The sequence below is a fragment of the Aspergillus wentii genome, assembly GCF_001890725.1.
Source record: "Aspergillus wentii DTO 134E9 unplaced genomic scaffold ASPWEscaffold_8, whole genome shotgun sequence".
Classification (NCBI taxonomy): domain Eukaryota; kingdom Fungi; phylum Ascomycota; class Eurotiomycetes; order Eurotiales; family Aspergillaceae; genus Aspergillus; species Aspergillus wentii.
The window spans coordinates 1,808,939-1,824,124 of record NW_024467839.1 but is presented as its reverse complement, the minus strand read 5'-3'; the positions used below and the strand labels follow the sequence as shown (position 1 = coordinate 1,824,124).

Below are 15,186 nucleotides of genomic sequence, written 5' to 3'. Positions count from 1 at the left end.
TTCTAGACTCACAACTCATGGTGTCTAAGAAGGGTCGCAGTTGCAGGACCCTTGGCTCCGAATTCCAATGTGCGGTGGGCTCTGAGCGGCGGGCACGAAGCTGATAGTAGTAAACCCCGCACGTGAGAATAAGGAGAGAGCGGGGCGGAGGGGAAGAAGAAAAAAAAAAAAAAAAGCTTCGTGAGATTCAACGGGAGAAGAATGAGATTATGAGGGATCTAAAATATATGAGAATGTTAGGACTGAGTTAACAAACCACGAAAGTGTATGGGGCACTTGGCAAGCGCATGGAGGAGAGAGTTTAGCTGGTTGAATCTAACCCCCCTATCGGTTGATTGATAGGGGGGAAACAAAACATACCTGATCGGCGATGAAAACTGCGTGCAGGATGCAGTTCAAGACACAGATGATTATCCCACCAAAGAGATGAAGTCGAAACCAACGACAAAAGATAGGTCCAGAGATATATAAGACCAGAAGAAAAGACGAGAGGAGGGGGAGAAGAAGAGAGAGAGGGTCTCGGCCACTCGATAGAGTTTGGTTTGGAGGGCCTCGTGCACAGCCACGGGGTTAGAGAGAGAGAGAGAGAAGCGGGGCGGATTCGATGGCGGGAGATTGTTTCAAGGCACATTATGGGCTGCAATGGGCGATTATGGAGTCGGATGGGAATAATCCTAGTCGATGCTACTATGTATGTAGTCAGATAGAAAAGCCACACTCAGCCTTGTCGCAGTGTGGTTGCATGTTACGGATCATATTGTCGACAGTCTCAGGCAGAATCATAGATCTGCTCCACCATGGCCAATATAGAACGGTATTTGTCTACTCCATAACACTAGGTAGCTAAAAGATGATGCCTGATACTCTGTATTCTCAATCATATTCATGAATCTAGACAATACTGGATTTTCATATTCTGAAACACCACGCGATTGCAGGGCTACCACTATCCTGCCCGCTAAAAGCATAGTGCGACGATGGTTCATGCGAGCCTGAAGACTGAAGGGAAAACATAAACCCATAAACTCAGCAGAAACGAAATCACAAGAGAAGGAGGAGACAAAATCAATAAGCTGCAAAAATACTTTTGGCTAAATCAACTCCATCTCATAGTCAAACATGAAATCCAGAAATAACTAACAGCTGATGTACCCTCGACACGCGGCCCCAAATCATTGCTAGTGGAAAGTGGAAACACTGTCCCAATGGCAGTTCCTTTCTCCCTCTCCAAGGAAATCCACACTCACATGTCAAGATATAGCTCGTCCAAAATAGAATTGCAGTATGCCTGGTAATACTCCGTCCCCTTCCATCCCCTCTCGCACGATTTTAATCCAACTGTGGACCAGCCATCCGCACGCAGTCGGGCAATCCGCTGTTCCTTGGTCTCCTTTACAACTGTTCGTCCGGAATAGGTAGGGCTGTCGTTCTTGTGTGATTCTTCTTTGACGGGACTGAAGCTCCAGAACGACGCCGATCGCCGCAGGTTCCTCGATGCTCTTCGAGCACGTTGCATCTCTGTGACTTCGTCAATCAGTGAATGAATATCCGCAATACTAGCATTAATCTGCGCGGCTAGGGAATGGATGGTATCGTTGTAGTGTAGGATAGCTTTCTTATGTGAAGGTGTAGTGGGTGTGCTTTTCCCATGGACATTCATCACATCTGTGCTCAGGAATTTCAAAGACTCTTCAGTACCGATCTTGATCTCCGTCCGGGCCGAATGGCCCTTTCTGTCTCCAGCTGGGACAATTCTGATAGGAAGAGGGGGAGGACGAGAAAACCTGACCAGCAAACTGATACGATTGGCAGCCTTTGCCGCTTTTGTGGTATTATCGGTTTCAAACATGGTCTGAACCACTGAACTGAGGTCACCAGAAGACTTTCGGATTCGAAGCGGAGAAGGAAGAAGCTGTTCAGCTTTGGGATCATCGTCAGGCAGCTTGAATGGAAGGGTGCCAGCCGAATCGAGACAAGGATCATTCCCAGAGACGAAGGGATCTTCTTCTGAACACTCGATTGAGTTGTCAATGATGCGGGTAATACTGCTCACAAGGCTTCCAACAGTAGAAGGACTCTCAGAAGAGTCAGATGGCGAAGAAAAGTCTACAAGAGACGCAGGACTAGACTCTTCAGCAGCATCTGAAGCAGAAATTGCTGAAGGCAGTACTGCGGTGCAGGTGACAAAGCAATCCAACGCAGAGTGCAGAAGGTGCAGTTTCTTGGTCGAGTAATTATGAGCTGATCTTCCTAGTATTTCGTAGGAAATGGCACTGTAAAAGTAGAGATAGGTCTTGTAAACTGGATGAATCTATTCGAAGCACACGATGTCAACCGATGCTCTTTAACCGTCCACTTAACGGGCTCAGAGGCTTGATACTTACAGGTTCACTCGCAGTCTTGAGAATCTCAGCAGAACGGGCTGCACATTGTTTGTACTGGCGCTGGAAATACAGCAGCTTCACTCCTTGAAGGGCGAGCCTCCACTGGTCTGGTGTTTGTGGATTTAAAGAGAGATCAAGGACTGACAGGGAAGAGAGCTTGGTTGCAATTACAGAAATCATCGTGGAAGAGGGTATATCAATACATAAACGAAAGGCAATAAAGTCATAAATCAAAAAAGGAAGTATTACATTTCAAAAAGAGCAAATAATGAAGTAGCTGTTAGTCGTAAGGGGTGTGTAGAGAGAAGAGTAGAGAGGAAGAAGAGTCTGGGTTGATTGTATAGAGCCAGTCAACAGGACGCGTCTACTACCATAGCAACAACAGCAAAACACGTCAAGCAGCGGGGCTCGATAGCATCAATTATCAGATCAAGTACTGGCCGTATGAGTTTGATTGTATTATTTATCAAATATTCCTTAGGCACTATATGCAATTCCAGATTTAGTAGTAGAGCTGGAAGACTGTCATTGAACATACTCTACTAAAACCAACCAAATAACCATAAAATGAAGTTGAGATTGATATTCTTTGGTAAATTTGCATACAAAAAATGCCTCATCCTGATTGGCTAGCATGGTTGGTATTATGTGCCTAAGGCCTGGTGCCTATTGACGCTGCAACATCTCGTCATGGACAACAAACCCTTCATCCTATTTCACTATCCCCCGGCTCTAAGATATCACCATACTGATATCAAAATGTCCGCATCATCCGGAATGTCCTTTCGTGAACAAATTGCATTACAGCTAGGCAAACCCTTCTTCAAGCTCGACTCCCCCCACCCGCAGCCATTCTACCACTACACCCAAGGCAACTGGGAATCCATCGAGCACGTTTCCGAAATCAATGGCAACGACACACATCATCCACCAACAGATGGGAAAATATCGAAAATCCGCTTAACAACATGGAACATTGATTTCCAAGCCGATTATACAAAAGAACGCATGGCGGGGGCTCTTGGACATCTATCTCACCTGCACGAGCCCTTGACCAACACAAAAACGAAGGACGATACGCCTCCGGCAGTTATATTTCTGCAAGAGATGCTAAATCCAGATATAGAGCAAATTAAGCAAGAGCAGTGGGTGCGGGACAATTTTTTCATTACTGATGTCTCGGATCATAAGTGGGAGTCGTTTTACGGGACGACTACGTTGATCGATAAACGGTTGGAGGTTGAGAGGGTATTCAGGGTTCCCTATGGGTCATCCAGGATGCAACGGGGTGCTCTTTTCGTTGATGTCAAGATCGGTGGAGAGGAGGGTAAGTCAAATACTATATCCACGGTGAGCCAGGACATGGCTCATTAAATATACTAGTCCCCCAAATCCTCCGCCTCTGCAACACACACCTCGAGAGCCTCATCTCGAACCCCCCGCGTCGCCCGGTTCAATTGAAATGCGCCTCGGAATTCATGCACGGTTCCGGGCCAAGTTCAACGGATGTTCACCTTCCCAGTCCCTATGCCTCTATTCTAGCCGGAGACCTAAATGCCTTTGCGCCTGAGGATCAGACCGCAGCTGGGGAATGTGGCCTGAATGATGCTTTTCTTGTTCTTGGTGGGAAAGACGGGACAGATGAGAGTTTTACTTGGGGCCAGCAGGCTTCGGATCAGGAGAGATGGAGGTTTGGGTGTAGTAGGATGGACAGAATTTTGTTTTGTGGCGCTGTTGAAGTCTTGTCGTTTTGCAGGATTGGAGAAGGGCTTCGAGTGACGGTGAATGATGAGGATTTTGGGGAAGATATAGTGTGGGTTACGGATCACTTGGGTCTGCAGGCTGATTTTAAAATCATTATGTGACCTAGAAAGTGAGAAGTGTTTGCTCAGAGGGATAGGGTAGACTGAAAGAATAACAAATTTATTGATATGGGAGATCTAGATAAAAACATCATTGCGTCCAAGATGGTGTGGTATGATACATTCGAGCCTGGTCTGTCTATTACTCTGCATTATATCTGACAGAGCAACCGTATAATATCGCGAATTTTAGAGTCGTAAATCGTCGGAGAAACCCGGAACCCCGGGTGTTCGTAGAAAAGTATGTAACGTCAGTGTAGATGGGAAGGTTTTCGAGAAGAGCATTATCGGTAAAGTCGTGTAAAAAGAAGAAAGTCATCACTCAGTCTGCTCAGGAGTAGGCTTGACATCCTTCTTCTGGGGACCTGGCGTGACTTTGGATAGCGCCTCTCCTGTGGCAGAGAGAGCATCCAAAAAGTCCTCGAGGAGTCTATCCATTTCGCCCATCACAATCCGATCTTCTGCTCCTTGTGACAGACTTTCAAGACACGGTGGCACCAGTTCTGGAAACTCAATAGGCTCCATGGCTTCTGTGGGGGCTGGACGGGGAGCGCGTCTGGCCGTAGGCAGTGGTTCTGGTATGGGCGAATCTGGCGTATCTGAAGAAACAGATGAGTTCATGTCCATATCATGTGATGAACTGGCATCGGGGAACGGCTCAGAGTGGCGTCCTATGATAGTCGTATTATCCTCCCAGACAGGATTTTGATCCTCTTCGTCTGGTCCAGGTCCGTCCAGAACCGACGTTTGTTCATAATCGCCATATCCGGCAGAGTCAATCATTTCTGGGAAGTCGTTATGGAAAAAGTGCTGATGTTGCTCAGACGTAACACCAGGAGGGGTCGAAGGGCGATCGAAACGGAATGGATCATAATCTGTTTCAGAGGTCGCAGAAAGACTGGACTCGGGAGAGGTAGAAGTCGAAGGTTGCGAATCACCGGGCTCGCCAATACTAGCTGGCCGAATGGTCTCCGAAGGTGGGATCAGAGTCAGAGGAGCCTTCAGAGTACTGCGGCGGCTATTATCTGTGCTTGCTGCGCTTCCCTCCGGTGGTGCGCCCATGACCGGAAATGTCCATTCCATCGTAGCTCGCTTGTCACTAGGATCAGGCCCGGGCCCGGGCTCAGGCTCAGTCACATTTTTTTCTTCCTCCTGTTCCTTTGGCGCTTCTGGTTCTTCCTCTTGTGATTGCATGAAGACTGGAAATTTCCAGTCCATGGTGGGAGGACGTGGCCCAGTCGGCGGTTGAAAGTCCTCCTCTTGACTGTCATTATCACCTACATCACTATCCAAATTAGAATGTCCCTCATTTGAGTTGCGGTGCTGACGACCGCTAGACCTGTTGGCCTTGATAGTATCTGCGTCCGCAAGCTGGAATGGCTGTGTTGTCGCCGCTCCAGCTGCATAGTGAGACGAATCGAATGATCCGATGTCAATGTCAATGAAAGTCGAAGTGACCGAAGAGCGATCTGTATCTGTTCGGAGAGGAAGATCAGACGTTGGTTGCTTCAGTTCGATTGGCACGAAATCATTCTTCGTCACGTATTTGTAGCTTGGCTTTTCTTCATCAAAAAGACCCTCCATGGCAGCTGCACCCCGCCGCACGCGCTCATCAAAGTTAGCCTTCTCTTCGGCATTCATCTCCGTATCACCCGGCTCATCAGTTGAGTCTTGTTCGGGCTGAGTTGTCGTTGGGCTGATTTCCTCCTCCATTTCAGCCAGCGAAGCGGCCAACTGATCCAGATCAATAACAGAGAATCTCCGCTCAAATCCATCGGTGGTACTGAAATTCCAGTCCTCTGCAGCTGTGTCTTCTGCATCTGGAAATTCCGCCGCTGCTGCACCTCCAGGGTGAAACAGTGAGATTCGTTGCCCACCACGCTGCGACCACTGATAGTAAATCCGCACTAGTTCACTCAGAGAGGAGATGGGATACTCCTCTTCTGAGCCAGCGATAAAGTCGTGAGACAAAACGTCAGACATGGTGGGTCGTGTTCTGGGGTCAGATTCCAACGAGAATGAGACGAGATCCCTGAGGCCTTCACTGTACTTGTCATTTTCCAGCTTGGGTGTCTTGCGACTTAGTTGTCTTCCTATTTGTATTCGCTCTCGAAGGTTGGCATTCGGAGGGTTCCCTGTAGCAAACTCGAACAGCGTGCAACCATAAGCCCACACATCGATCTGCAGCGGTTAGCAGGGGTATACCAGTAATGCGATTCAAACGTACCTCGCTTCCGTAATGATGGGCCTCGCCACGAGTCAAGAACATTTCTGGGGGCATCCAGTGAGGTGTACCGATCCAGGTCGATCGTTTGTCCGTCTGAGATTGAAGAACTCCCGCAACTCCAAAGTCGCAGATTTGCAACCGACCTTCTTCATGTATAAGAATATTGGCAGCTATCGATGGAAATGTTAGCATCGCTTCTCAGAGACCAGGTTAAAAGCCCTACCTTTAATATCTCGATGGATAATTCCAGCATCGTGGATAGCCTGCAATCCGACCGCGAGCTCACGCGCTACAGGGATTATGAACTTTTCATCGAGTCTATCTCCCGTAGCTCTCATCTGTCAATTTTGCATTAGCAAAATAAGTTCGGGTATAGCCAAACACAACCCAAGCATATGCGGTATAGGAAATGGTTGATGAAAGGATCAAGAGTCCTCAAGACCAAGCACTTACCAGAGTCCTGACGCTTCCACCAGGGCAATATTCACAAACTAGCCACAATTGCGAATGGATTGAAACCGCTTCAATTAATTCGTTGATATTCTTTGCACCGGAGTCTTTAACCTGCATCATAACCTTGGTCTCATGGATAAAATCTTTGATGGATTCATCCTTGAAGTCCCTTGGCGAATTGTAGTCTAACGAGTCGATATCCAGAACCTTAATGGCAACAAGCTTGTTGGAAGGGAGTTGATGGCCTTTGTACACACGTCCATAGGCACCCTTTCCAATCAGTTCCTCGAATTCGTAAGACGGCGCATCAGTTTTTGCTCTCCGACACATTTCCTGGACTGCTGCAGCTTGTTCTCGCGCAAGCTTCATGGCCTCCGCTTTGTGCTTGGTGATAGCGGCCACGGCCGACGTAGGGTCCAGAAACCGGGATGCGCGTGGCGGATCCATGATGAAGTCTGGAGTTCTGAGAATCCAAGTTTTCAAGGTATACGCAGTTTCGGCAGTGTGATGTGTGACGCTCGAGTCTTTTAACCTGTATTGGGACTGAAATTAGAATTAGATCTTCAGAATGATATGTAACTGGGTGCAAACCTTGAGCGGGGGTGACCGAGAAGGTGCAGATTCGAGGGTCAAGAAGAATTTCCACGGATGCACTTTTCTCTGTGCCTGGTTCAGTTTGTCCCAGGCGTGGCGTTCTATGAAGCCACGATATTAGAAATCCAACGCCCCGCGAGAAATGGCGAGGTTGGTTTGATGATTCGGTGAATAACAACCGAGTCTGTCTTAATTTGTCGTCGAAAACCCAGCCACCGGGGAAGACCTCGTCCACCTTTTATTCTTGCCGCTACAAACGTTTATGGTGGGGTTATTATTTATAAATAACCACCGTCTGATGGGGGCTTTTCCCTCGAAGATTCAACACAGTTCTCTCAGCAACTCCGATGAGTGACCTGCACCTTCAACCTGCTGGCCAAAACACCGCTTGCCACTGTTTATTTCGTCACGTTCTGATTGCCGGCAACAGAAGGTGAAGAGACAGACGTTGCCTTCTTTTTTTTTTTATTCCCTGAGATTCTGGACCGAGATTCTTTCGAAGAAATATCTTCGAGTTGGAATCCCTGATGCAATGGAAGGTCTGTGTCAGTATGTAGCTTCATAATCGAGTTTGAAAGAGTCGTTACTGCGTCGGCAATGAGGGGCGAAACACACTTGTGATATATATGAAGAAGTAGGATATTCGCTAAAAGAAGGAAAGTATTCCAGCGATTCCGTATACTCAGTTTGCGATGCACCTCGCTTCCCAATCGAAATATCTCGAAGCCGATCGGACCACCCAGAATAGGGTTATATCGATTTTACTCGACACTTGAGCTGGACGACCAAAGGGACTATACCGACGCCTTTTTCAGAGCGATATATTCCCTTTACACGTCCATGAGGTACATGGGACGATACGCTGGATATCTAGCAAGAGTGCGGCGAGATGGTTCTCGTGAGAAGCCAGATATGCTAGGAAGCAGTGGCTAATTTAGCGCCAACGCAATAGCTGACAACTAGAAAAATGCCACAAAAAGTGAATAGAGATAATTAAGGCGACAATCTCCGGTTGAAGATGGCTTTGAGTAGAAGGATTGGCAATGTTTGTGTCTACAGGGCAGAGCTCGAGGTGATATGGCAATTAACCAATATAAAAAAGCTGCAAGCTAAATTGTTTAGCAATCTAAGTTCTTGGTCAGTGATATTCCTTCGATGACTTGTAAAAACACGACAGGAGCTGACTCCACGATTGCCTGGCTGTAAAACTTCAAGAATTCCAAAAGCGCATGCATGAGTCGAGTCACGTGTTCAACAACAAAAGGAGTCAAAATCAACAATTCCACAGGGAACAGAATCTCTTGCGATGGGAAATAATAATATAAATGAATTTCAAGTGCTTCAATGCCGAAAACCAAAGACCGACTTACTGGCCAACTGATTCGAACTCCCCGATTCTGGCAGGTCGTAAGCTCAAAGTACGACACAGCTCAAACAGCGGGTTAAAACGGTAGAGGAAGAAAACACAGAAGAAAGAGAACAGTTTCAATCCTGCTTCACAATTCTCCAGCACTGCCGAAGATGGCAATCGACTGTATGGTCTAAATTGGCCGGTGCAGCACAACAATACGGGGTAAATCCAGCAGAACGTTCGATTAAAGTTCGGACAGCGATCACGTTACCGCCGATCGTTGGGATCTGCTCCGACGGAAGATCATTTTAACGGCGTACTTGTTTGATGCGCTCAAACATAGAATTTGTTTATTTTCTCTATATTAACAAGTAGGTTACATTGGGTATTATGTGGTTTGATCTTTTGTGTTGTGCTACTCGATTATATCCCGTGGAATGTGTGGCGTAAATTCATATTGAGGACGGTAAATCATTAAGCCCTGATGCTAATTGTTTTATTTTGACAAGAAACCAGGTATATCCATCTATCTAAACCGTTTTTTATAAATCGTTGTCGTCAATATTATATATTTTTACCCCCAGGTTCATCGCTCAAAGACGGAATTGGGCTCTAAGGGAATCACCGAATCTGGCAATTGCCTCCTCAATCTGATCCGCCGAAGCTGCGGCGAATGTAGCGCGGAAGAACATCTTGTGCTCCTCAACGGCGCGGTCTGCCTTGAACCAACTACCACGAGATACTAGCACACCATTGTCAACGGCAGCAGTGAAAATCTCCTCCTCGATGGCGTCGTGGGACTTGCCTGCGGCAACGTCAGGGTGTTTCTTCCAGTCAACCTCAATCCAGTGCTAGTTATATGTCAGCATTTATACTAGAGAAAATAATTGAGACAAGGCAGAAGCCAGACTGAACTTACAAACATTCCTGCGGCAGGAGCAACCCAGCGGGCAATTTCCGTGGGAACCTTGTTTTCACAAGCGTGAACCAAGGAGTCTCGGCGCTTCGTGTACTCCATGCGCAGGTTAATCAGCCAGTCAAGGTATCCTGAGTGACCCCAGTGCTCGTCCAAAAGCTTGAAGAGGACAATCTGGGAGATGCTGCTGGGGTGCTGGGCGGAAACCTCAGCGCATCTAATGAATCGTTCGATAATTTGCTCGGAACCAACAACCCAGCTGGTTCGCGAACCAGGAGAGATGACTTTGGAGAATGACTCGAGGCGGAGAACACGTCCATCAACGTCCAGGCTCAGGTAAGATGGGATGAGAGACTTGATAAACTCTTCGTGGTTTGCAGGTGGTGGCGCAGGTTCGCCGTGGGCACCCGCGTATGGCTGCATCTGAAGGAAGTAGTAAGGCTCATCTTCAATAATATACAAGTTGTGCTTTTGCGCAACCTTGTAGATGGCCTTGCGTCGCTCCACCAATTGGGTGGCGCCAGTGGGGTTCTGTCCCGTAGGAATTGTGTAAAGCACCTTGGGCTTGCCAGCACCCCGGGCAGCCTCATCCCAGTTGCTCATCACTTCATCCAACGACTCGGGCAAGAGGCCCTCGTCGTCCATCTTCACGGTTGCTATTCTAATGCCCTGTGGCAAAGCAGTCTCCAGGGCGCTGGAAAAGGTGTACTCTTCCACCAAAAGATAGTCTCCTCTCTCTAACAGCATGCGCAGTGCTGCATCCCACGAGAAAGTGCTGCCAGCGCTCAGGCAGCATTGCCAGTCAGCGTATGGGGGGTTGTGGATGAGCTGACGACATTAGGTTTTCGTTCAAAGCAAGCAGTTTGGCAATCGCATCCGACTCACCTCGGTGTGTTCAGTCACGAATCGGAGCAACTGAGGAGCGCCCGTGGCCTGGCCATAGTTAAGAGCGACCTCAAGATCTTAAAAAAAGCCAGTTAACAACCGCTAATTGCGACAATCAACCACGAAAGACACTGCTTACCATACAAGCTCTTTCCGTTACGAACGTCGTTCTTTGCAGCCTTCAGGACCGTACCAGACTCTCTGGTGGCTTCAGGAGAGAATCCCGGCGGTGTCGGAACCTTGATGTCGATCTCTTCAATGGGAAAGTATTCCGGGGATGGCAGTCCACCGCCAAGGGAGATAAGACCTAAATGAGGCGAACAAATCAGCCCTGGGCCAATGACTAGGTTTATATCCCAATCTTCCTACCAGGGTTCTTAAGGTACTTAGCAGCGCCCTTCAGCGTGCTGATTCCGCGAGACTTGGATTCCAAAGTAAGCAAATCTAGTGTAAACAGCAGTTAGCGGGGACCGAGGTACGGGAGTCGATAGCAATTCGATAAGAGGCGAAAGGGAGGAGGGAGTGTAGATTCGAGATGACTCACTATCCCATCGCTTCGCCTTGGGCTTCGTGTAGCAGGCCTATGAAGATATACAAAGATTAGCCCCCATTCTCTTTGTGCTTGTAGTAGAAGGAACGGACAGCCAGGTATACATGCTCACGCATACTACCATTCTATCGCAATTGGCAGACTCCTTACCGGGCTCTTGAACGAATCGCTGCTGGTGGCAGGCGCAACACCGGTGGGAATGGGAGCCGACTTGGCTCTCAACGCAGGAATGCCCTCGACAGTCAAAGGAGCAACAGACGGAGCGCCTGCAACGCCCCTCGAGTCGTTGTCCAAAGCGGCAGGAGGGCTCATTTCGGCGGTGTATAGTTTGTATGTACTTCGGATTGTGCGAGTGGTGCTGGGATATGAGGTGCAAGGATCTGGATGTCGACTTCGAAAGCTGCTGGATGTCCTCTTGAGGTAACCCCAGGATTCGAAGGAAAAAGAAAAGATTTATAGCAAGGATCCGAAGCGAGGTAGGGATGGAAGAGAGGTTGGAGGAGTTGGAGAACAAGTCAAATCAGTAGGTAATCACTGCAGACTCCACAATGATTGCTTTTTTTTTTTTTGTTCCGCCCCTCGAAGAAGGCGGCGGGTCGGGGAATCCGAGATAAAAGAAGTGCCGGATTCCCCCAGATATCATTCGAACACGACAGTCGCTAGTTGCACCATTTTACAAATAAGTACATCATGAAACCAGGATGATGACAATGATCTTCGTGTCTAGTTTCTCTTATCTAATTAAGCTCTTGGAGACATTGTTTCGTTGGCGGTGATACCCTGCATCTACACTCGTCATTCGGAGGGCGCGGGGAGTGACACAGGGCGTATTATATGTATTGGCCCGTAACGCCTGTATTTATCGGTACTGAGATTACCAAATAATTATTACGGATTGCGGAGAGAATCCCAAACCTTGACACATCAGTCGGGGAAGCAAAGATGGAGAAGATGGAGAAGCTGTCTTTCTATATGCTAATGATTATGAGATGGAGTTATTCCACGGCATCAGACAGTCAGAGAAGCAACAATTAATATAGCATTCAGTGGAAATGAAAACCTTGTATAGTAACTGTAAAACAGTCATCGGCCCGAACACCCCGCGCGCATAGATAAGGATATCACCGGCATCGGCCTCGCTTATCGATAGCGCGATAAGCAGTCACGAGATAGGGCGCAGCGATGATGGAATGGAGGGATAGAGAAATATGATTGATAAGCTGGAGAGACCTCGGATATAAATGCGGTATAAAGAGCTAGTGAGTTGTTCTATAGACAATGACGCAACTGAAACACTATTCACGCAATTCTACTCAATGGAACCTATTCCCGAGTATCACTCTACAGCCGAGAAGGAGAAACCTCTTTCTTTCCCACATACTTCCCAACTGTCCCATCCAGCTGAGCTTCCAAAACAGCTGGTTTCCCACTTTGTACGGTCTTGATAGCCTCTGGTAGCAGTTTCCCAAGTTCGGCAACTGTAGAAGCACGCCCAGCCCAGAGCTCCCCACCTGCTGCCGCCTTGGCAATGCCTGGGTAATCTGGAGACGGGGCAAATGAGATGTTGAGATCCTCGTTGGTAGCACGGGAGCCGTCGCCGTTCGGGTGTACCAGAAGCATACTTCTTCGGGGAGCATTCCAGCCCTTGTTGTTAAGGACAATGGTTAAGATGGGGATGTTGTACCGACGAGCAACCCAGTAAACAGAACCTGGTACTGAGAAGAGGAACGTCCCGTCACCCACAATCTGGCAGACAAATTTGCCCTTATTTTGGCCACCATGCTGCACGTCACTGGCCAGTTTGATTCCCAAAGCACCACCGCCAGACCAGCCCAATCCTCCTCCGCCACAGTTGATCCATGAGTTTGGAAAGGTAGCAGCAATCTGGTCCGCAACAAAGCCGGTTAAAGTCACTGCCTCGATAGCCCAGATGGTATCAATTGGACAACCAGTGCGAATCTGAGATGCGAGGTAGTTCGCATTCAAGGGCGCATCATTGCCTCCCGATGGTACCACTGCAAGATTTGTGATGGTTTGTTTGGTCTGCTTGTATGATTCTTCACGACGCTTTCCGAGCGCGATCTGTTCCTCGGAATTGACAATCTTCTTCAAAGATTCATTTGATGCGATGTAGTCATTGATCTGCTTGAAAGCTGTCGCTGACTCTGCGCGGAATGTAGCCATCGAAGGAATATAGAAAACAGGGATCTGCTGCTTGAGAGGATCGACATCGACGTGGATAATCTTGGCGGATTCAGAAGGCTTGCACTGAGTTGGGACCCAAGGGACATCGCAATCGGCAACCAAGATAAAGTCCGCGGTTTTGATAGCATCATGAGACCCGTAACGTAGCCCCAACCACGCAGGGTGGTCTCCGGGGAAACACATGTCACAGCCACCAGTATCAAGGACGCGAAGTCCCTTGAAGTTATCAGCCAGCTTCACAAGCTCTGTCACTCCCCGTGCCTCGCGACCTGAATACCCTACAATGGCCAGGGGTTCCTTAGCGGCAGCGAGATGAGATGCGATCAACTTCACACCCTCCGCAGGCAAAGCTGAAGGCGCAACCGGGTTCCAAACGCTCTGGTTAACACTGTATGGTGTGATCTCCTCCTCCATCGCTTCTCGGGCCCCGACCAAGTATACTGGTCCCTTAGGATCACTGGTAGCGAATTGCAAGGCACGGTTGACCATCTGCTTAACATTTCTCCCAGTCTTGATCTCTCCAGCATACCGACAATACTGAGAAACAATCTGCTTTTGGTCGGGAACATCTTGGATCCAATGGATATACTCAGTGCGAGAGCCACGAACCTCCCCCTCAATGGTGTAAGGGGATAGTCCGGCAAAGATCAGAACCGGGGCCCGACCACAAGAAGCATTATGTACTGCCGCCCCAAGACCTTGAGTCCCCACATCGACATGTACAATCACACACTGGGGCTTTCCAGTCAAACGTGCGTAGCCATCGGCCATGGAGAGTGCCACCATCTGCCGAGATGCGGGGTTAGCGAACGACGGTTTCTAAATGCCGATATGCCCGAAATGGGAAACATGATGCGATCACCTCAGAGAGTATAAACGTACCTCATTAGGACAGGTGATGATCCTGGGGAATTGGTCTCTTTTCTCCCTCTGTCCCTTTACCATGGCTTCCAGGATAGAGGGGTGATCAGACCCCAGGTTGACAAAGACATGGCTCACTCCAGCCTGTATTGAATGTCAAAACTCTTATCCACCGAAACTGATGAGGGGAAAAGATCCCATACCTCCCATAATGCCTCAAAAAAGGCGAAAGATGCAGTATAAACCCTGATCAAGTTAGGAGAATTGCAGACGAAAGCTGCCGTGGGCATGACAAGAGGCTCGAACGTACATTGCTAACCCCTAGTCAGAATATCACGTCGTAAATAAGCTAGTCACTGGTTATCGGTTAAGGAGGGATAAAGAAAGAGGAGAGAGAAGTGGATCGAGGACAATTGATATAGAAGATGGTTGATTGCTAAGACAGCTGGCAAAAGCGGAGAAAGCAGCTTCAACGGCGGAGGACCGCGAGGAAGTCCGTGAGATTCACCATCGGAAGAAACACCGACTTTCGGATTCCAAAGACCGCCTGAGAATGTCAACAGAGGATCTTCAGAGTGATTCCTACAAGCGAAGCATCGCAACATTTCCGCTGCGGGGTTCACACGTGATGGAGTCTGGAAAAGTAGACGAGCACTTTTATACAGCAATGTTAATTAATTAGCTCATAATAAAGAATATGTGCAATTCCTAATTGGATTATCATTGGATTATCAAAATTTACTATTCAATGGCACTATTATTACCATGCAGGCCACAGTAGGAGAGGTCTTTCATTACACTATAGATCTGCGTGGACATCAAGCAACAATGCCAAACCATTAACATAGATTATCTACATATATAGTATCAAATAGATGAAAATAAAAAGCTTCTTCTG

General features: G+C 48.0%; 5 protein-coding genes across 5 annotated transcripts; 1 reads left to right on the top strand and 4 right to left on the bottom strand.

The window, feature by feature from the left end:
* Positions 1-865: 865 nt before the first annotated feature.
* Positions 866-2,675, bottom strand: ASPWEDRAFT_45469 (uncharacterized protein). The gene is made up of 2 exons (XM_040836550.1): positions 2,385-2,675; positions 866-2,311 (listed from the first exon to the last, which is right to left on the bottom strand). The coding sequence occupies exons 1-2, from the start codon at positions 2,562-2,564 to the stop codon at positions 1,244-1,246; spliced, it is 1,248 nt and encodes a 415-aa protein (XP_040685201.1). The 5' UTR covers positions 2,565-2,675; the 3' UTR covers positions 866-1,243.
* A 401-nt stretch (positions 2,676-3,076) lies between these two features.
* On the top strand, positions 3,077-4,458 carry ASPWEDRAFT_45467 (endonuclease/exonuclease/phosphatase family protein). The gene is made up of 2 exons (XM_040836549.1): positions 3,077-3,711; positions 3,768-4,458. Exons 1-2 carry the CDS (start codon positions 3,144-3,146, stop codon positions 4,247-4,249), a joined length of 1,050 nt encoding a protein of 349 aa, XP_040685200.1. The 5' UTR covers positions 3,077-3,143; the 3' UTR covers positions 4,250-4,458.
* A 106-nt stretch (positions 4,459-4,564) lies between these two features.
* On the bottom strand, positions 4,565-7,373 carry ASPWEDRAFT_118479 (putative serine/threonine protein kinase; the record flags this gene model as incomplete). The annotated part of the gene is made up of 4 exons (XM_040828827.1): positions 4,565-6,427; positions 6,474-6,643; positions 6,697-6,811; positions 6,927-7,373. The coding sequence occupies 4 exons, from the start codon at positions 7,371-7,373 to the stop codon at positions 4,565-4,567; spliced, it is 2,595 nt and encodes an 864-aa protein (XP_040685199.1).
* A 1,910-nt stretch (positions 7,374-9,283) lies between these two features.
* ASPWEDRAFT_45464 (aminotransferase-like domain-containing protein) lies at positions 9,284-11,791 on the bottom strand. The gene is made up of 7 exons (XM_040836548.1): positions 11,373-11,791; positions 11,217-11,253; positions 11,042-11,116; positions 10,812-10,979; positions 10,673-10,749; positions 9,791-10,615; positions 9,284-9,722 (listed from the first exon to the last, which is right to left on the bottom strand). Exons 1-7 carry the CDS (start codon positions 11,532-11,534, stop codon positions 9,465-9,467), a joined length of 1,602 nt encoding a protein of 533 aa, XP_040685198.1. The 5' UTR covers positions 11,535-11,791; the 3' UTR covers positions 9,284-9,464.
* A 473-nt stretch (positions 11,792-12,264) lies between these two features.
* On the bottom strand, positions 12,265-14,887 carry ASPWEDRAFT_45462 (putative thiamine pyrophosphate enzyme). Its single transcript, XM_040836547.1, has 4 exons — positions 14,599-14,887; positions 14,492-14,534; positions 14,310-14,432; positions 12,265-14,213 (listed from the first exon to the last, which is right to left on the bottom strand). Coding segments are annotated over exons 1-4 (1,818 nt in total). The 5' UTR covers positions 14,601-14,887; the 3' UTR covers positions 12,265-12,563.
* Between the last annotated feature and the right edge of the window lie 299 nt (positions 14,888-15,186).

Coding starts and splice junctions, on each gene's coding strand:
- ASPWEDRAFT_45469 (XM_040836550.1), bottom strand. CDS start 2,564: ATGATTTCTGTAATTGCAACCAAGCTCTCTTCCCTGTCAGTCCTTGAT. Junction 2,312..2,384: donor TCAAGACTGCGAGTGAACCT/GTAAGTATCAAG, acceptor TGCTTCGAATAG/ATTCATCCAGTTTACAAGAC.
- ASPWEDRAFT_45467 (XM_040836549.1), top strand. CDS start 3,144: ATGTCCGCATCATCCGGAATGTCCTTTCGTGAACAAATTGCATTACAG. Junction 3,712..3,767: donor CAAGATCGGTGGAGAGGAGG/GTAAGTCAAATA, acceptor TAAATATACTAG/TCCCCCAAATCCTCCGCCTC.
- ASPWEDRAFT_45464 (XM_040836548.1), bottom strand. CDS start 11,534: ATGAGCCCTCCTGCCGCTTTGGACAACGACTCGAGGGGCGTTGCAGGC. Junction 11,117..11,216: donor CAAGGCGAAGCGATGGGATA/GTGAGTCATCTC, acceptor TGTTTACACTAG/ATTTGCTTACTTTGGAATCC. Junction 10,616..10,672: donor TCGTGACTGAACACACCGAG/GTGAGTCGGATG, acceptor TAATGTCGTCAG/CTCATCCACAACCCCCCATA.
- ASPWEDRAFT_45462 (XM_040836547.1), bottom strand. Junction 14,433..14,491: donor TTTTTGAGGCATTATGGGAG/GTATGGGATCTT, acceptor CATTCAATACAG/GCTGGAGTGAGCCATGTCTT. Junction 14,214..14,309: donor TCATCACCTGTCCTAATGAG/GTACGTTTATAC, acceptor GCATCTCGGCAG/ATGGTGGCACTCTCCATGGC.